The 22,310-nt window shown below is 35.1% G+C and overlaps 1 protein-coding gene across 5 annotated transcripts in view; it reads right to left on the reverse strand.

The window, feature by feature from the left end:
* Positions 1-2,831: 2,831 nt before the first annotated feature.
* Positions 2,832-22,310, reverse strand: part of ADAM22 (ADAM metallopeptidase domain 22) — a 185,730-nt gene continuing 166,251 nt past the window's right edge. The window contains exons 27-31 of one of the 5 annotated variants that reach the window (XM_087915255.1): positions 21,447-21,641; positions 18,895-18,995; positions 18,512-18,578; positions 4,581-4,704; positions 2,841-4,057 (exon numbers count right to left, since the gene is read on the reverse strand). In XM_087915255.1, coding sequence (XP_087771381.1) covers positions 4,037-4,057; positions 4,581-4,704; positions 18,512-18,578; positions 18,895-18,995; positions 21,447-21,641 — 508 coding nt within the window. In that variant the 3' untranslated portion in view covers positions 2,841-4,036. Of the gene's footprint in view, positions 4,058-4,580; positions 4,705-18,507; positions 18,579-18,894; positions 18,996-21,446; positions 21,642-22,310 lie in introns of those variants that run through there. The other 4 variants (XM_087915256.1, XM_087915257.1, XM_087915258.1 and 1 more) reach the window with 4 other exon arrangements.

A 22,310-nucleotide genomic window follows, 5' to 3' on the forward strand; every position in this document is an offset into this window, starting at 1 on the left:
CATATCCAAAATTCACTTTACAACTAAGACAATATTTCAGATAAAATGGAAAAGTGATCCTGTTTTTGTTTTTAAGCAGTTATGAAATCCTATAAAGCTCTGAAAGTTTCTCTATACTTGGCATTTTTTACTTGAGATTGATCTATTTTGAGGTTCAGTTGTAATGGACTGATTTCCCAGGTATTAATGATCATTTTTAAGTATTAGGTATTGTAGTACTAATACTGTAAGTATTAGGTATTAAGTATTGACCCTTACAGATTATGCTAATTTCAATATTGCTATGCTAAGACTGACTAGGAATTATGGAAGTTGAAATTATTTCTTTATGACTGCTTTAATTGTTCAAGTAAATTGTGCCAAAATATCCTTAAAAACATATCCTGATACCTCCATAATTCAGACTTATTCTCAGATAATCTATTCTGTTGGTTTTTCTTTGATTAAAACCATTCTGTATTGTTGTCTTGCTATAGTAATGCTAACACATGACTATAAGTTTGGAAGCAGTTATTGAGACAATATTCTTATTTTCTTTTATCTACATAACAAAGCTGAAGAGTGCTGGAATACTTATGCCATACCAAAATATTAACTATAAAAAGGTGAAAGGCATTAAATTTTCATGACCAAGAATTTTCTTTACAGTGGGTTGTATCCAGAGATGAGAGCACAAAGCCTCTGCTGCTTGTATAAAATCCAGCATTTGTTTATAATTTTGTTGTTAAATGATGTTTGTGGCAGTTATTTTAGGTGCACTTGTGATACATCATGCCATCATCAGCAGATCAACTACCCTCCATTTTGTTCTCTTGGATTTACGCCTTGGATGCAACCCATTCTGAGGAAACAACCATTATTGCCCGTTTATGTCAATTGAAAGACAAGTGGAAACTTGAAAGTTGCTATGCTCTTATCATGAACACAAAATATAAAATACATCAGCAACAGAAGTAATTAGAAGAAACATCCCTCCTAGCATTTTATCTGGACAATAGCTTGGAACTCAAAATCCATTTGCCAACTTTTATTGTCTTGGATTTACACACACTTTTGCTGACTGGCATCCATCACTTTTTAACATACCAAGACAATTCAAGCTTGTAAGCAGAGAAATCCTGCACTAGACCGTAGAAAACACCAGTTTATTAAAATTATATTTCATTTTACATTAAAATTATTAAGTGTCATGGTATTAACAAATATTAGCCATGATCAAATAATGGTCAATGACATTGTCTACAAATTAACTACAGAGGATGATTATTTTCTCAGTGAACAGTCTACAATCACCCCAGTTCTCACATTACATTCAGTTCTGTCTGAAAAGGAAAAGGGAAGGAAAAAAACCCACTTCCTTTGTTTTAGTAATTTAAATGGAAGACAGCAACAATGTCATTTTCTAACAACACATGGACTTACATCAAGCCAAAGATCCAAAAAGGCACATGTTAAGCTTCTAAAAATTAGCAAGAATTAAAAGTGATGGGGAAGATGATCTCTACTATAGCTTCACTTTAACTTGTGAGGAGAGCCTTTTGACTTTGATTGGAAGGGGAGCATAGAAGGTTGATTCAAAGTCAATGAAACGAAAGAAAAAGAAAAATTATAATGGTAATTTAAACTTCACCAGGCCTCACTTCAGCAGTCATCCTTCAAGTCCCCACCTCACACTATATATTTGCAAAATTAAACATATATATTCTTTTATAATCTTTTAGACATTCTCTTATGAATTTCCTTTATGCGCTTTTTGTTCCTATTTAGTACAAATCAAAATACTTACCAAAACCTTATGCCACTTTCTAGAGACTGCTATGACAGCAAAGCCAGTTTTGTATAAATATAACTGGCAAAGTCATATAAATATAATACCTTTAAAGTTTTACATAATTTACAGTTGAAAACTTTAGAACAGTTTCTCCTTGTAGAACTGACATTCTCAAAAAAGAGTAATTTCCTACAGTAAGTCCAGTTACCCGACCGAAGGCCATATATAGCACTTCACATACAGAAGGAATTATATGAAAGAGGTAGAAGATTCAGAAAAACAAATGACATTCCTATCCAAATACTGTCAAATATTAAATGATATTATATGCCTAAGAATGCTTTTAATGTTAAGATTTTGCAAGAACCATTAGGCAGACCCCTTAGATCCTATCCATGCAATATTGCCAATATTGTCCTTCTGTTATGGCATGATAAGGCAATTATTTTCCCCAAATCTCCATAATAGAATATTAAAGCAGAACACACAGTGCTAAATAACACTCAGATACGACATACATGTTATGAATTCTACTATCCCAAAGTTTCATATCTAAATCCTGCTTATGAGTAGCTGGTGAAAAGAACTCTATAGCAAAGACAATGGTAATTATTTTAACTCATCATAATTTGGATGTGAAATTAGCAAGAGGGCATTGAAATCCTGCTTAGGATATTCAAAAAACTTTTTCTGTATACATCTTTAACTATTTTTCTCTTTTTATATTGTATGCCTCATATCATCTGAAACTCCTAGGCAGGATAACTCTTCTATGAAAAACTGACAACCTCCACAATGCTTGGTTCCTAGAAGCTTGACAAAAATGTTGCATTCTGATGACTCCTGTTGTACATCTTCCTTATCCTATCCAAATAGAAATTATGAGAATCCTCCAGTCATTCCAGCAGAAAAGCATATCATTATATAAACTGCACACAGATGAATGGTCTCTGGTCATTCAGTCAAGCATTTGAACATTTCTTATTTGGCCAAAACATGTACAAGCTTACACAGTATTATATGATTACTTGATTAAAACATGAAACTGAACTGGGTGGTTAAGATGAGTAGATTTCAAAAAGTAGGTATTTAATATATACAGCAGATACATTGTTTTAACCAACTTCACATTAATGGCTGATGTTCCAAATAGTTTAAAAGAAATGGGTTCCATTTGGATCCAGATTTATTCAATTGATTTTAATGGGAAGAGGAAAAAAATCTGTTCTCAAAATTTTAAGATATTCCAGACCCTTTGTTCTAGTTTTTCTTAGAACAAAGAAAAGGCAAAGTTTAATTCTGAATGGCACTTCAATGAATGAGATAGAAGGGCTGGATAATTTTGACAGGAAATCAGTTTTGAGAGAGAAAAAATGAAAAACAAAGTACTATAATTGCCAACTTTTCCTCCTGCAGTGCTGTTTCTTTAATGCCAGATATCATACATACCTTATATTTAACTAGGCTATTAGTCCATCTATCTCACTATTATCAACAGAGGCTATTAGTGCTTTCCTGGTTTTTCAACAAATTATTTTGTTTCTATTGGCAGATGAAATTGAACCTGAGACCTTTGCATGCAGTTAATTCATGAACCTGCCATGAAGTATCTAACTTGACTCCTAAGTTTTCTAGCACGCTCTTCAGGCAAAAACCTAACTACAGTGCTCATATTTCACAACTGTCTACAAATAGTTTTTTTTTTTACTGAGAATGTAATTGTAACAGGTTAAAAAAATCAGTTTTCTTGTTAAAGCTGTTGTCAAAATATTTTGTCTTTTTAGAACCCAGCTGTGGAAAAAACATCTTATTCCTGCATGCTAACTCTACTACAGTAAAATGAGTAACCCCTTACACATGGATAGTGGCAAACAGAGGTTCATGCACACAGCATAAATGATTATGTACCAAATTCTGAATCACTCTCTTTTAGATATTTGGGGACATGTTAGACCAGGAAAAAACACCATTGAGATTTCAAAAGCAGTATCTGAATGTCTATATCTGACATCATGCACAGTATCTTAGCATGTTCAGGTTTATATCAGGTTAATATCTTTATTTGTAATTCACAAAACTTGAATCAGCTGTAGAAAATCAGTGTCTTCCTTCAACGGGAGAACTTGCTTATCCTGTGACTATCTGTATCTTTGCTCCATCAAGTTGTCTGCTGAGCAGATGAATGTTCAGTGATTCAGTGATGCTGAATTTATATAAAATTTGAAGTAAATAGTTCTGGTGACAGCTCAGGTGAAAGCTAAATACTTAAATGGATGTCTCCCATAGCTGTAAAAAAAAAAGAATGCCTAATTTTAGGACAGTAGCTTCTATCTGCTCCTTACACAATAGGAAAGCCTGCATCAGTTTGATAGCTTTCAGTACAGTGGAATTGCAAACCCTGCCACTCCCCAGACAGATGGAAACTCACCACCCAAAACAGTTTCTACAGAAATGGGATTTAATTTTGCTTTCTTGTTTGACTATACCCCCGAATGTGCCTGAAAAAGTATGTTACCAATGGTGGGGAGAAATGCAGTCAGAGCCATCTTCTCTTTTTGATCCCGCTCTCTGCATCAACAGAAATGGGATAATCCTATTTCTAGTAGAAATAATTAAGTGACTGATGTTCTAATTTTCTCTAAAGGACTGCAGTCACTGTGGGCCTTTCCTTGCCCATTTCTGTTTCTTTATTTTTAAAATATTCAGCTGATCCAGGTTTCAGCTTTAGCCCAATCACAGACCAAAGCCCTCTTACATGTGCCCAAACAAACAGCCCTTCCACTAAAACCAAAGAAGAAGTCAAGCATACCCTAGCACTAGCTCTGTGGGCCTTCTTCTCCTCATCAGGCAGTGGAGGCATGGGATATGGATACTTTCTGCTGGAAGCAATGGAGCCAGTAGAGGATGATGGGGACTTTGCAGGGGAAAGAGTCCTGGAGGACAGAGACAGAAAAGAAACACAAAATGTCATGGGACAATAGAAATTGCAACTGACTGAAAGCTTTGCAATCATTTCATTCTACAAGGAGAACGGCTTCTAAGCCATCATTTAGGGAAGCAGTTTCCAAGCACTGTCTCCAACACATTTCTTGAGGACATTTGGTTGATATTAGTCCCAACTCTGAAAGAGAGAACTCTGACCTTTCTCAGCCATGAAGCAACATGAAGCTGATGTAATTTCATACCATTTTTTGCCATCAAATGATAAGGAGAAATTATTATGCTGTCATCATTTAAGAAATGAAAGCTAAACAAGCCAATGTTAATTTGTAGTGTTGTTAAGAAGAGCAACTATAAATAATTTTGCCTCACACTTTGACTCACATCAGATGGCTTCAAGCACGTATTCTTTCACTCAAATAAAGAAAATAATACTTGTCTACCTTGTTGGGACAATCAATATGAATTTTCTGAAGCCATATATATATGTATATATGAACAACTGGTCTATCATCTAAGCAGCCTTTGGCAACCTGATACTGGAGTTCCCACACTGGCCATGATTGTGGCCAGGGTCTTGTGATTGTGGCCACTGTGATTATGATCATTGTCTCCACTAGGAGACACCAGATTGAGGAAACTTGTTTTGAAACCCTAGTAAAAGTTATTGTTCCGTGAATAAAATGATTGGTTTTAGATGTTTTGGTGTTACTTGAGAAAATACAAATAAAAGTACTGAAGAGATCATTGACAGTCTTCTAGTGGCTGAGTGCCTCTTTCAACATTTGAGAGGGAGTTAACAGATCCAAAAAAGGTGGAGCCACATTATGCATATGACAAACAAACTTTTAGGTTTTTGTTTTGTTTTAGGACTTCCACAGTAATATTTTGTTTCCCATTTCAAAAGAACAGGAAACAATGCACTTGGCTTGCATCAGCCATGGTCAAGGGGTCTCAAAAGCTGCAAAGAGAAGACTTAGGTATTTAGGCTGCAGGTTTTCCACTTGTGATCTACCCCAATGCAATTTATACATTGTGTACAGGTAGTCTTTGATTTACAACCATAATGCAGCCTGCCCATTATGGTTGTAAGTTGAAACAATCATAAAATGTGTTATCATCTGATTGACTTTAGTCTTTTGCAGTATTTGTTAAGTGAACCCATTGATCGCAATGGGCATGGTGTTCCCAAAAAAACAGAAGTGCTAGGTTTTCAAACATAGTCATGTGACTGCAGAATGCTGCAAACAGCCCTAAATATGGCTGTGTTGCCAAACACCCAAAGTGCAGTCATGTATCTGGGAGGGCAGCGGGTGACTGTCAGAACTTTGGATTTGAATTTTAAGTCCCCTTTTTCAGGTAGACCTTAACTTTTAACAGTCATTAAATGACTGCTCATAAGTCAAAGACTACCTGTGCCTACATAAATGTACCTTAGACTTTTAAAACTAGGCAATCCCCATATTATTTTTATTAAAACTCCCAAGTTTCCTGGGTGATAAACCCCTGATCTGAGAATCATGATACACTCAAATTAGGACAGTTCCTGACTAGGGACAGGTGAGAGAGAATTAACTAGCCCAGTTCTTAAGCACCATATTTTAAAAGTCCACCTCTCATTACTCATTTCCAATCTATATGTGCACAGAATTCCAGCTCAAGTTTAGAATCAACAGAGAAGATCCATTTATCATCATGTATATAAAATAAAAACATAGGCAGAGGCATGCACTTTAAAAGTTAGAATAATGCTCAATCAATACACATGCAAGCATAATTTAATATGCTGTGGTTCCAGCCAAACTTGGTATCTGAGGACATGGGTTGGGATGGAGGGGAGAGTAGATAAATAGACTGAAAGAGTAATCAGCATTTCTGGACAAGGTGGGTCAGATAAGCAGTAGCAAGTCAACATTTGTGTCACATGAGAGGCATTCTTTTTTTTCCAAGTCAATAAAAAGCTTTTCACTTTTACTCACAAGGCCAGGAATGACTGATGTCGGGATCAAAGGAACCAAATCCCTGTGCAAATATTATTTCTGCACCAGTCCTTAACTATGCTAACTATGCTATGGGATCATACTTTTGAATTCCAGGACTAAAACATCCTACTTGCAATGCAATAATTTATAAAAGAACTCTTCTTCCCTGGAGAGAATCCACATGAACAAATATTTCCAACTCTAGCTACCATGACCTTACGAAACTCCTAGATATAAACAGCTGCTCTGACATTAGGCCATTTTTACAAACAACTGCATTTCATAGAGGCTATGTTGCTGTACTGACATTAGTAGAAATGAGTTGTGAAATGAGAGCCTAATATCAGAGCAGGAACAGGGGCCTTCACATGATAATGGGGGCCTTCACATCAGTAATTCAGGAAGGGAACTCTAGAAAACCCTGCATTGTGATTATATGTAAGAAAATTTAAAACCCATATTCTAGTTCTCCTATAATTCTCAACCATTCTCAAACTAATGCCCATCCGACGTGTGAGAGCTCAGACTCCCACAAATTTCCAGCCCACGGTATATTTAAAATTGCAACCCTTCTACATTCAGAGGCAGTTGGGAAAAAAAGTTATACTTCGCTCATAAAAACAACTATTAAGTTACAGTACTGTTTTGATACTTTCATGGCTGTTTATGCTATTTTTTTCCCCAAAACAAAGTAAAATTATTACCATGGGGGAAAATATAAAAGCTAGAAACTCAGCTGATCTCAGATATTGTGCCACTTGGATGAAATATCAAATGCATTCTAATTCTTCCTCAAATACAGAATGGCTGTCAGGCAGGTGGACCTCAGATAAGGACTTTTGTTTTATTATTAATTCATACAGTTGTGCTATCCATTTGTCGGGATCTCTTGCAAGCATCTCAGAACCTATTTAGGCACAGGTCTGTCTACAAGCCCAAAGAACGTTGTTCAATGGCTGGTTCAATAGTGAAACAATAAAAGAAAAATCAAAGTTAGTGACTATTTCACTGGGACCATTTATTTTTCATGAAGTTAGACAAAATACTTCTGTAAACATGCAAATAGTTTAGTTCAAAGATCAGCAACCTGATGTGTCCAGGTAGACTTGAAGTTGCAGCTAAGCCTGCTAAAGTGTTTAAAACAAGGAATTATGAGAGCTACAGTTCAAAATAACTAGCAGCATAAAGCTCACTATCCCTGATTTAGGCATTGTGAATCCTGCAATCACATAACTGCTTTCCTTTAAAAACATTTTTACTTATTTATAGAATTATATTACAATATATATTGTTCTGGAACACTGATTGACTAACATTAACTGAATGTACCATATCTGAAGGAAAAAGACATTGTTTAAGGTGTAACAAGATTTATTGGGAATGCTAAATTTTCTAGTTTGGTTATGCTTCATTAGAGTTAGATTAGATGAGAGAAATCAGCATAACTCAGAAAGAAAGGGTAATCAGTAAAGAGCTCAATTAATAAATTTTCCATTTGAAGTGCCCACAAATATAGTTCATCCATCCAGTCGAGTTCCTCCCTCAAACAATTACCCTTCAAATGCTTTGGATTTCCAGAACTGGCCAGTTCTAAGATTTGAAGTCAAGCACATCTGAAAAACATTGGGTTGGCAGACTAATCTATATAATTGGTATTATCCACTATCGCATCATATGTGCACACATAAAGCATCTTGCGCAAAATGATATTAGACTTGAAATGATGCCATTTCCCAAACAAATTGCTCAGGAAGTAATTTTAGACCACTACAGAGGTTACAACTGATTATCCCAGTTATAAATATATTTTATATTTATAAAATATAAATATGCTAAGATTTCCAATAACCCACTACATTTAAACTTACTTGTTCAACAATTTATTCCAGTTCTTTCTCCTATAAGAGCACCAGTATATATCAACCTTCCGCTGCATAGCAATTTCCTACCTGAACTCACTGACTCCTTGGATAGGTTTCTGGTCTTGGGGACTTTAATCTGCCTATTCTTGGTGTAGGGTTAGTGGTAGCTTCTGAATTCATGGCCATGACAACTTTGTCATCTCCCAAATCATTCAATATCCAATGCACAACAGTTGTATGCCTGGCTGGTTCTTCTATTAATCTGATATCATCTGGATTTGGGTGAATTACTTGGTTTCTCTGTTCTCATGGTCGACCATCATTCTCTAGGTAATCTACAGATCACAGATACTCCACTCAATGCAGGAGCTGGACCTATTAGATCAATCCACCCCAAATGACTAACAAACCTAATTGGATTGTTCCATGGACCCTTTTTCATTATCTGACCAAAGCCCTAGTAGCTGCTTAGAATTAGAGGGCAGCCTGACTCTCGATTGATCAGACCCAGAATTTTCCGATTCATGGAAGAGCGAAGGGATATAAAGTGGGGGGAAAGATACCTACAGCAAATGATGATTAAATCTGATAAAACATGAGCTACTATAGGGTGCTTATCTTGTGGCAGTAAGGGAGGAAATTTATCTTTCCACCCCTATTGAATTCATGAATAGCCATCCTAAGACCTTGTTTTGAATGAATGCAGCACTTCTGGTAGGAAATGGCTCTGGGTTCACTGTGAAGAATATGCCAGACATTTGACAGATAAAATTGATCAGAACCATTCTATGTCAGATTCTGACCTTGAAGCAAATCCTACAGAGGTGATGAGAGCTGGGCCTATTTCTGTTATCTGCAGGGATTTTCATTTTATTGGGTCTGGAAATTTGGAAAGGTTTCTTAAGACTGTCAGCAGTGCATTAGATCCATGTCCTTCCAGGTTGATCAAAGCTTGAGAGGGAGACAAGTGGTTAATTTTATCTTTTAATGACAGGGTGGTCTCACCATCTCTTCTTCAAGGGGCCATGTTGGAACTGGCTATTTTGTGCAATCTTCATCCAGTTCCCAATCTTTTTCCTTTTAGGGAAGATAGAGCATCTCCGTCCTATTGTCCCCAATTATTAGTTCCTATTTCTTATATTTAAACTTATGTTTATTCTTATTTCTATTGTATTGTAAGCTTTTGACAAATATAAATAAATAAATAAATAGTAGTTGTATTACAATTTCAAGGGATGCTGGTTATCTAGACCTCTTTCACCCAGAGGCTTAACTTTGGCACTGAGATTAAATTGATCACACTCTTTAATGACCTCTTGCTGGACCAGGATGAGGATGGTACATTCATCCTCACTCTTTTTGACCTCTTAGTGGCTTTCAGTGATCAGGATATCCTTCTGAATCAGGTCCAAGAGTTGAGGATGGGTGATCCAATGTTATGCTGGTGCTCCTCCTTCTTCCAGGGTCAGTTACAGATAGAGAGGAGAGTTCCAGATCTCAGCCTTTACTTTGTAAGGTGCTGCAGAATTTTGTCTTTCTGCCCTTCTATTTAATATCTATATGGAATCACTAGGTGAGGTTACCAAAGGAACCAACAATCTGGGGAGAGATATACCCTGGGTCATCTGAGTAACGCTGTGAAAATATTATTTCAGTGCACAGTGGCTGTGGAGGCCTCAAAAAAATTCAACTCAACCCAATTGGGTGGCTTTGGGTTTGGGGACCACCTGGTTCTGAGGATATTCCATCTTTGCTTTTGTCTCAGACAGAACTAATGCATAGTCTGGGAGTACTTTTGGACACATGGTTTTTGCTGAGAGACCAAGTGGCAATGATACCGAAGAAGGCTTTTGTAAGCTTTGTGTTGAGCATCACTGGTCATTATTCATAGACTAGGGTGTCCTACTCACAGTCTTTTATGCTCTTGCAGTTGCCTCTTTGGATTATTGTAGTGTACGCTATATTGGTCTACCCTTGAAGAGTATTTGGAAGCTTCAGTTGATGTGGAATGAGGTGGCACAGAGTGTTAATGACAGCATAGGGCACCATTGCTGTGTTAGCTGCATTGGCTACCAATTCCCCTCCAGGTGCAATTCAACCTCACCTTCTTTAGTTTCATATAAAAGTATATGAAAGAACATAATCTATTCCATGTTTTTTTTTCTTTAATGAATTCCATATAGCTACTTATCCTTCCTGGTCTCAAGGGAGAACACTTATTTCTTGAGGACTAGGATAAGAAAATGATAGTTGTGCTGCTGGAGATGGTAGAAATCTCCATTTCTGGTTACTAGCTTCAAACATTTGCATGAGCAAATTTCTAAATAGTAAAGACCACAGTGTTTTCATGTTTTCAAAATGTAGGAATACTTAAAACAATTGTTATTTTCAGAAAAATCACTTTCCCTGCACTGGAAAATTTGCATTTGGTTAAATACAAAAAAAAAGGACTTAGGAGAGTTCACAATACTGGATCAAATGGATCTTCGTCCTATCAAACTGTAATTTATTTGAGAAAAGAAGAAACAATAATTACAAATTATGTCTAAAGTCAGATACTCAGCCTTTTTATTTATCTAGAAATCTACTGATTAAGAGGGAACTAATGACAAAACCTAACTTTTCTACTATATTTTCTACTAATCTTTCTTAGATTAGAACATCTGTTTTTAAATGCATTCATTTTCATGTTCTGGAATTTTATTTCTTTGAAAATTATCATTCTTTCTCATTTCATAGACTTTTTGTTTCAATAGCGTTCATGCAGATATCCTAGTCATAAAACCAAGATGTGTTTCATGTTAAGCTATTACCTGAAAGTAATCAAGGAGAAATAAAAATAAGATAGATTAAAGCAACAACAAAAAAGTTTATTATGTCATCTATTCTATGTGAAACTATAAGAAAGCCATCAGATGTCAGACAAATAAAGTTTTAGATATTAATTCATAATACTATAGACAGAGGAAGTTTAAAGAAATTGTCTCTTTTATGCATCATGATAGTTATCTCTGTATCAATGTGAAAAAGAAAATTGTGCGTTATGGAACATTTTGCATGAATATGAGGTTTATTTAGATGTATGTATTTCCTTTTACTTCAGACCTCAAGCCATGATTGATAATTGATTGCGGAATGCAACAAGAACAGAATATGAAGGAATAAAACATGCACAATAATAAATGGTATGCTTAACAAATGGTTCAATATTGAACAGGAAATAAAGCAAGAATGTACAATGTCCCCAAGTGGTTTATAATATTTATGGATAAACGTATAAGGATTGCTTGTGACAATATTAGATGAATATCGGTTAGGAACGCTTTTCTGAATTTATTTTTGTCCACAGATGTTGGACAAGACTCTTGATGATTTGCAGCTAATGTTAACTTGTATGATGAAAAAGATTAAAAATAAATGTATCAAAGATCAAAGTAAACGTATTTCACAGGGATGAATACTTTCATATTATATGATAAAATATATATGGTGAATAGATGAATTGGTGCACCGAGACAGAACATTTACTAAAGATAAGAAAAGGGATGGTTAGTTTTTAAATGTGCAAATACTAGTATAAAAGTAATCAATAATGTGGGTTCTGTTGTGAGAAAACAAAACCTGTCAAAATAAAAGAGATATGCAGAAAAATAAGCTATTCCCCCTTTTTGTTACATGAAGGTTAAAGTTAGAGGTATCGGGACAACATAAACTTCTCAGGCCTTCCAAAGCATTTGAAGAATGGCTCAACCTTTTTGCAATGTTTTGGAAGGCCTCTGAAGGCATTCAAAAGCATTGCAAGAACAGTGGTAGTGGTCTTGAGGCCTGGTGTGGCTAGCAGCAGCCTCACTTAGGGCATGCCTCAGCAGCAGTAGGAGGAAGATGGTGAAAGTTAGCTGGTGGCGCAGGGCTGCAGACCTGGGGATTTTGCTATGACACTAGGGTGGCTGGCCACAACACAGGGCTTGAAACAGAGGCCTAGAGGGAAGGGTAGCACTATGCAGGGCAGCCAAAAGGGCAGAGATTGAGGTGGGAGGGAGATAAGTGGATCGAGGGAGTTGGTGCACTCTACAGTGGACAGCCAAATGGTCAAATTTTGATCACATTACTATGAGGCACTGCAGTAGCCATAACTTCAGGAACTGGGTGTTAAGTACCAGTTGTTCAGTGCCAGTTGTAACTTCAAATAATCTCTGAGCAAATGGTTGTTAAGAAAGGACTACCTGTGTTTCTATTTAAGCATCAAGATAAAATTCTGTTCACAGATGCAATTTAGCACATATTTTTTCTTTTCTACAAGCTCTTGGAAGACAATAGCATAATATTCTAAATGTCTTCTCACACATTTGGTTTGTTTATTGCAAGTGGAATTGACCTCTAAATATAAGGGCATATAATTGCACCTTAAGCACAATGTACAGTGAAGCTATTGGCTCCATTGCACTAATTTTAAACTTCCAATACTATTTGATTAGTTGAAGACTTTGATCATGTCCTTAAAACATTTATTTGGCATTAAATAAAGAGAAAGCTGCTGAAAGCTAAAGATGGTGATGGCAAGCACCATGAGCATCATTTTCAAAAGGCTTCATTAAGGCATTCAGAAAAGAATTGTAATTGCACAATGAAGCCCCCAAAGGCAGCAATGAACAAGAGCCCTTGACATCTTAAAAGAAATAACTTGTATTGGAACATACAAGAGTGGGGTCACATAATATCTGCTTTGTATGCTTAAACCGTTCTTAAAGATTAGAGAGAATGAATTCACAAAATACCTAAAGTAGGGTCCTTCAGTGTTTTTATTCACATCTTCTACCCACTTAGCTACATTATATTCTCTTTTGAACCATGGGTTTAAATACCTGCAAAAAGCAATGGAAGGAACAAAGAAAGCAGAAGAATAGAGAAATATCTGAGAACACACAGCACAAGCTCAGAAAGGATGCCTTCATCCCTCAGTAATGAAGGACTATAACTCAGTGCAAATGCTAGACAAAGAGACCCACAGAATATATCCATTCAGAAATTAACTTAAGCTTACATGTTCCATTTACTTGCCATTAATCTGTCCTTGTGTAAAGGCCATGACAACACAAGGACTATCCAATTTTAAAAACTTGAAAGAAGAACTCACATGAAGCCGATTTTAATGTTACTTAGTGCTCTGAGAGAGTGGAGAAAAATGAATCACAAGTAGCCAGAATAGGAAGCAGTGCATCACAACAACATAACATGAAAATTCTATAAATCCTTCCAAGGTGAACATTATTGGTAGCTCTATAAGCATTCTCCTAAACAGGCTAATCATGTTATTTAAAAGCCATATATTTAACCTCTATGAGTATAACAAATGATTATTCATTTGGTGTCATAGAAACTTAAGTATAAGCACCTGGATATTTACAAACGAGATTCAGGAAGAAGCCTTGATCTTGTTTTGTTGCCAATACTGTACATTAGAAGTATGTTTTGTGTGTGTGTGTCTTTTTCATTGTATTACTTCTAAGAATACAATTATTGTAGGAAGAAACAGGAAAACTTATTGATTTGCCAAATATGGACTCTTTGACAGATCCAATCTTAGAATTCCTTCTTAAGCATTCATTTTTCTTGGATTATATGACAATTGTTCTCGAACAATAGTCTACATAACTACACACTCCAAATATTTTATTTTTTCTATGTCACTGAAGAAAAGTATATAAAAAAGTTTAAGAAAATAGCTGATATCTGGTAAACTGCTACAGGTACTTCTAATTGAAGCTAGCCATTGAATTAATATATCATAAATATGGAGTCCATGTTTTAGACTACTAAGTAAGGGATATCTTACTATCCCCAAAAGATACTAAATAACAGTACAATAATTTAGATAGACTACAATCCTATGTTCACTGATTTCTTAAATGAATCCTTCTGAAAGCTGTAGGATTATTCATTTGGAACAGTCTTCTTCTGTATACAAGCTATCACTACATAAGAGGTAAAACATGGACTCTGTGCTGTATAAGCATAAAAAAGCTATGCAATTTCTGCATAAATTACAGGTAGACAAAATATACTGCTGATCACTAACCTATGCAACATGTTACAAAGTTAAAACATCCACTTAGGACCTAATTGCTTTTTCAATGTTCAATGTAAGTAATTTTATGGAAGCATTTCATAATTTAGCATAGAAAAAAGCAATTTAATGTTCCTTAAGTACCTTGGATTAGAAATCTCATGGTTACTTGCTCTTTACTGTGATACCTGGAACTCGTGTGAGTTGAAATTTAAAACTGACAAGGACAAAGTGCTTATCTCAACCCAGATTCATGTCATTCTTACCATTCTTCTATCCTTTTAGATAGTCATATTTAAAAATCCTTGGTAAGAGACGCCTTATTGGGGAGATGGGCAGCATAAAAAATTAATAAATAAAAAATAAACCTGCTGCCATTTTTGTTGAGTTTAGTAGAATTTGCATTCTTAAAATAAATTAAACCCAGACTAGCTTAGTGTATTAAATCCATTGCTCCAATGTTTTTAGGATAATAATAGCTGTCCAAATGGCAACGTTCCTTCCCATTCCAATCGCGTAAGCACAAACATAGCATCAATTTTCTATCAGCCGTGACTGCATCTAATTAACAATAGCTTTAAAAAAGAAGTGCTTGATGTTTTCCAGCTCAGTTGCTAATTAAAAAGTAATAGTTAGAAGTATAGCCGCAGGGCAATTTGCTAGGAAAGAAAAGGCACACACAGCAGAACACTCTGCTAATTCTTGCCACTCCAGTGGACAAATGCAGAAACAAGCGCCAAACCTTCAATCTACATATTTTATTGGAAAAATTCATTTGATAAACATGAAGCACTCCTTATCTGGATTTTGTAACGCAAAAAGATAAAGTTAGCACAGCAACAAAAACATGCAGCTGTATAACAATAGAGTTATGAGGCATGTTCGTACATAACCGTTTAACTTTTCTAATCCTACTGATCATCCTGCACTTATAATTTAATATCATGCCAGTTTGCAGAATTAAAACAGGTTAAAAATTCATCTCTGGGGTAACTGTGCATCAGTCATCATTGATACAGAGCGGTGTTCCTCAACCTCAGCCACCTTAGGATGTGTGGACTTCTGCTCCCAGAATTCCCCAGGGACCATGTAAGCTGAAGAATTCTAGGAGTTAAGCTCCGCCCATTTTAACTTTGCTGAGGTTGAGAAACACTGATCTAGAATAACCTGTCTGATCAGATGATAAAACTTTGCGTGAAATGCCTTAAACTAAATCAATGGCTTTCATTGGCTTGAGCACAACATGCAATAATGCAAGGACCCTAGAGTTTACAAATAGTGTAGGAGGGAGGGGAAATTATACATCAGGCCAGCAAGGAACAGGGCTTAGCTAGCACTGCCATCAGCAGAAGACCTTCCAAGCAATCACAGTAAAATTTTGGAAAAAGAACTACGGGTAAAAGTGGCTGCCAAACTAGAAAGGCAGTTGAAACTGACCTGTGACTCCGATTCCCTGTTTGGGAGTGGTGAGAATCCCCCTGGCTTATGCCTTGGGGTGGGATTTGATTGGTGTGGGAAAGCCCAGGCTCAGAAGCATGGGATACCCTGCTGCAAAAACACAATATATAATAGAAGAAAATCTAAGCCAAAGTCTATATAGTTTATAACAATGAGGAAGATGCACATCTAATGTAAAGTTAGTTTAAATTAAACAGACAGCCACTATGAATACTCAGGACATGCTTTAACACATGCTCATATGCAACTATAAATGTTCTAGTTTTCATAGGTGAACAATCTATATGACCATCCATTTATTTTTGCAGGCATTGGAATGAAATACATTTTACTAGGGTCAACATTTAACCATCAAAGGAAAAAAAATCACTGCAGAAATTGTTTTTCCCAGCCAGAAATGATCGTCCACTCAATATACCAAGAAATGATGTATTTGACGTAAGAAAAATGGTTGCTTTATAACTCTGGCCTTTGCAGTCATCAAGGCAATATATATCTGTTCCTACAGCCACTTCATAAAAGCTAAACAGAGATCTGATGGTATTTTCACTAACTGCAGTCAATCATATTGTAAGGATGCTTCCCCTACTTTTATGCTGCCTTTTCCTCCACTGCTATAATTCTGAAGAGGAATCTGGAAGCACTCTCACCATATCCAATTACCAGCTGTGTATCCTAAGCTGAAAAAAATGTGATTACTCTTAAACTACAGTTTGTTCTGAATATGGCAGCCACATACTATAGCTTGTTGAAACTAGAAATGAAAATTATTAAACTCTTACATCTAGAAGAAAATGTTTAAGGCAGGGAAAAGCTCTTCTGCCCAATCTTTGATTTATCATAATATCCAAAGTCATCCACTGCTTTAACAAGGACTATAAAAACAACCAAAATAGCCAATAGGACTGGGGAACAATTCATCCCATCTCGAAGAATGACCAGAGATTATAGAATTTATTTCTTAGAGGTATGGATGACTTATTGTACTTTCCAATCCAGTGACAACAGCTTTGATGTTGGCTTATTTAGGGCAGATACATCATTATATCTAGATTAAATTATTTAAAATAGTGCAATTGAATTCTTACACACAACGTATGAATTGCCTAGTTTCATACTGGTATTTACATCTTAGATTTGCCCAAACTAGGGCTACCAGATCTGAATTCCAAAAATCCAGACAGTAAAAAATTATAATGAATGTTCAATATCTCCCTGCTGTTTCCAATTGGTTGTCTACATTTTTGCTGTCCACTTATAAGTGGAACTCAAAACAGGTGATTTTAAAAATCTTATAGAGTAAATCATTATCTCTCCTATTATTGTCTTTGAGATGAAATATTTGGATTATTTTTACAATAAAAACTTCTCTACACAATCAATAACATTCACTGAAATGGTTGTCTTGTATTAGTTCAAATAGTGTATTAAACTGTATAACTGATGGGAGAAAATGACAGACAGGACAGAAAAGGTTCCGGAAACAAAGTATAAGCAGCTTGCAGATTTCTTAAAATCTTTCAAGAAGCATCACAGAAGAAATTTGCAATACGAAATGGTTCCCAATGTGATCTTAATTGATTACCCTGCCCCAATATACTTTTTTTTTTACAAAAAAGGTCACTATAATGTTATCAAATAATTATTTAGAAACATTATGAAGAAATGTTGAACTATGATTCCTGACTAACTTTTTTCCTATTACATGACAGTACTGAACAATCATTTGCACTAAAATCAATCAAGTACCAAATTTGATCACAGAATACTAAAATACTGTTTGCTGCTATTCAGAAATGATGAAGCAACCCAGGTGAATGTGTTTAGGGATTCAGCATTGTAGAACAAGATTAAATAGGTAATCAATATGGTAAATGTCAATTGATTGACCATCTGTTGTTCCTTGTTGCAGGAAAAATACCCCAAAATAACAAATTGGATTCCTGTAGCCCATTATTTGATATCTATTTACCTGACAATGTCTTGGGAATCCTACAGGATGATTTCTGCGCAGAGGTCTTCAGGAGCTGCTAAATAATTTTTTTCCACTCTGATTTTCTATTTCTAAAATAAGTTTATTTTCCCCAAAGATGAGGTGAACAAGAAATAAGGGAAATAAAGGGACAAATAACAAGAGTATTTCAAAGGGAAAGTGAGGGAAAGCCTTTTCCCTTAGCTAAAGCTCTGATTCCCTACTTTAAGGCACAAAATGCTTTAAGTGGAAAAAGAATAGCAGTATTTGGACACTAGTATAGCAAAGAAGCCCATAAAGAGATAACAGATAATTTTCTACCCTGTTTACCAGCAGGTACTCTTATTCAAAACATAAGTAACTATTAAGGATTCATATCAAATATTTAAAAGAAGGAATTGAAACAAAATGTAGCTTGAGAACTTTTCTGTTTTCCTTTTTCAACTAAAAGACCAAACTTACTCAGTTGAATTAGACCGTGGCCTATATCTTTTGCCTTTGACTTTCTTTCTGTTGCCTCCTATATTACCTGAAAGAGATCAAAACATAATAGTAAAAAAGATAATAATAAATTATAATTATAGAATCCAGGCATTCAGCAGCTCTAAAGATACATACACAATGTATTTAAGTTCAGGACATCGCCATTTAAATCAAAGTATGCTTTGTCTTAGATTAAGTTTAGAATCTATCCAAATCCTTGATAAAAGAGAAAAAAGGGAGGCAGAGCTGACATTAAATTTTTAAAATTTTATTATGCTCTAATGCACCTAAGAAACAATCCAATTTATTTAGATAATCATGACTCATTGAAATCTGTCATGCTAAGCAAGAGTGTTTCCCACCTTGCCATGAATTACTCCTTGGTCTCCCATTTTGACAGATGTCTGAAAGATTCTTTGCATCTTGAATTCTTTCACTCCATGAATGAGATAAGCCGTTTGACCTAGGATAAAGAGCAAGATCCATATGCAATGGTTGGTTTTTGCATGTTGGTATTTCAATAATACAATTATTACCTTACATATTAGGCTGAGGAAACATAAAGCTTTCCTGAACATCCTCAAATGTGTACCAAAAATAATTAGCAATGTAGATTTCACATGTCCTGTACTTTTTTTTTTCATATCAAGCACACCGAACAGGACGGCATCAGGGCATCAAAAGCTATTCTAAGCTTTGTTTATTCTGCAGAATATAAAATTGGGACAGAGATCTTCTGGATGGTATTTTTACAGTATAATATGTTGAGGGCCAAAGTAAGCACTAAGAAAACTCAGAGAGCAAAGTAAATTGGGGACATCTGTTCCTTTTTAGACACTTTGCTTCTTCATTTTGTGTGACACAGAAAGCTATAGGCAATGGTTAGAGAATTCTTATCAGAAAGCCAAAAGGGATTCTTACATATGACTTTTGCTGTTCTATAAACACTGGTTGCTCGCACGCCAAAATGTAAGATATAGGAGGACTGCATACCAAGTATTGTTATCAGAAACAACAATCAATCCAGCCTTCTTTAGCCAGATGGTCCCAAGATCTATCTCAACTACCATTCCTAGAATTTCTAGCCAGCACAACCAGCAGGTGGAAACTCAGGAATAACTAGAGAAGGCTGAAACTAACTCTTGTTATAAAACTCTTGAAAAGTATTAATATTCTGATTACTAAGTAAAAGCTCAGCTATTGTATGTTTCAGAAGATGCAGACTTTAAAAAAAACTGTAATGTTCTTAAGAACTAACAACTGAAGAAGGAATTACTGGAAATAAGTAGTAGAGGACACATAATAAATATGTAATATTTAAGCAATGCTCATTTTAAGTCAGTCAATAATTCATAGAAAGAACAAAAACGTTGGTATCCTGAAAAGGTTGTTAAAAAAAATCTTAGGAAACAGATACTCCAAAGATTTCTTCTATTTATTTTCTGGAGACATTCAGGAATGGAACACTCCACATTGTTCAAATATGGTTCTCAAAAATATTTAACATCAGTCAATTTTGTCAAACAATTCAGGACTGATTTAGAGTAATTTTTCAAATAGGCATCCACCAGAAAGATCTTACTGAAGTTTTAAAAAAGTAAAACATCTTAATTATATGGTTACTTTAGCACTATAATGTGTTCTTTACTACAGCTTTCCACCCATCTGTGCTCGACACTGCATAATCTGAATCAGTTATGTCTCTCTTTTTAATAAAGTTACATTAATATATTGTAATTAATGTCTGTTTATTATACTACTCTAATGGTGGTCATTTATAAAGCATTAAAAACACTTTGATCATTGTTGCTACTAAAAATGATGAAGAAGGAACATATCAAAATGACTATTATTAAATAAGAGATGAATTTATTATCTGAAATAATGAATTTATCTTTTCAGTAAATAGAGCGATATCCAGTCCAATGCTTCTATTTAAGTATAACACTCTGGATTTAGAATAAAATTTGAATTTTCTGCCCTTTGTCTCCATTTCACAGAAGAAGCCAATGCAATTTTGATCATTCACTGCTTAAATATTGCAAGAGGAGATAATCGACTGAATATTAAATTTATTTTAGCAGAATCAAAGATTTATGAATATCTCTGTGACCTGATCTGTAGCAGAACAATCTTTTTACAGGACAGCTAGTTATAAGTAGCATTCTACTTCATGCAACATTGGTGTGCATATATCTTATAAGCCAACCAAATGATTTGCTCTAAACATACATGATTGGTAAAGATGTTAAATGTAAACTGGAAATGCCAGGTAAGATAAGAACAAAAAACAGCAAAGTGGTGATAACATACAACATGTATATTCTTACATTTTGTTCATCTATTACAATTGTTAAAAGTATGAATAAAAAATCCTCCAACTTTGACTACTTAAACAAACTATAAAATAAAGCCAATTTTAGTGTTTTGTTGGCTTAAATTTTTTCATGGTATCACAGAACTGTAAAGCTTGCTAGAAAATCCACCTACTCATTGAGGATCTACAAATATTACAAGTTCCATCCTGTCTTTTCAAGTATTGTTTGAATACAAGAATGATAACAGGGTAATTACCAGTGAATACCTGTTAGCAACTGGAAATAAGCTACTTCCAAACAGAAAATAAAGATGGCATCAGTATTAGACATCTCTAATTAGCATTAGATTTGTCTGTGTCATCAATGGAACACATATTCAGCCTGAAAGACATATATTTTAGAGCTTGAAAAAAAATCAGTCTAGGCTGAGTATTGCTGTGGCTTTTGTTTTGTTTTTAAGTAGGATCAAAAATAATCTTACAGCCTAAAATTTCCTTGAAGTTTAGTTTCATCAATATTTGTGATGTGTCAATAATCAGAGATGGAGGAATTTCAACACAGCTCACAAAAGGAAGGAAGGAAAGAAGGAATCAAACCTGCTGCAAAACAATGAAAGGTTCTGACTAATGGAATAATGTGTGATGGAACAGGTAGAAATCTGAAAATGCGACAGAAAAGCAGACCTCTTCTTAGAACTAGATGCAGAGTTTGTGCTGACTCCAGGTGGCATGTCGCTATAAAAGGAGTCGGCCTCACCAGGCTTTTTAACATAATCTCCCTGAGGAATTTGTCTAAAGCATAATAAACATTTTGAAGTCAGTAACAACAGAATACATGCATAGGCTGAAAATACATTGACTTACTCACTATCTCTCTCTCCAGTCAAGAAAAAAGAGTTAGCAAGTGGTTAAATTGTTTTATCTCACAGTCACACGAATAAGACAGGTGATAGAGAAAATAGGCATTATTCTATGGTACAAAAATGTATTTTCTAAAATACATGATTGTTTAACTTGCAGTTTCTAAAATGTTTACGTGTAATATGCATCAGTGAAATGGGTTAAGCTTCTTTATATTTAAAGGAAACAATTTTATGAAATTAAATTAGATTTCCCTAGAAATGGAGTCATGAATCCTGCTGAAACATGTATTTTTCTGCTTCTATCCCATTTAATGACTGCAGACATATTTGTTTCCCCCCAGTTTCCTGGATAATTGGTACAAACTGTTAAAAAAAGTTTTGCTATTCCTTAATCTTCTATGGATGTTACCTATAAGTATCTGGCTATGGCAGAGAGCTTTCTATGCTTCCCGTCCTCAAAAAACCCTTTTTTTAAAAGCAACAAAGAATACTCTTCCCATCACCTTAGCAACAGAATCATTACATTATTTTTGTTTGCAAAAATTCATAGCTATATAAATAAAATATATTCCAGACTTCTGTCCACAACATTTATTTG

The sequence above is a fragment of the Pseudonaja textilis genome, chromosome Z (genome assembly GCF_049901715.1).
Source record: "Pseudonaja textilis isolate UNSWEBS1 chromosome Z, rPseTex1.2, whole genome shotgun sequence".
In the NCBI taxonomy this organism is placed as follows: Eukaryota; Metazoa; Chordata; class Lepidosauria; order Squamata; family Elapidae; genus Pseudonaja; species Pseudonaja textilis.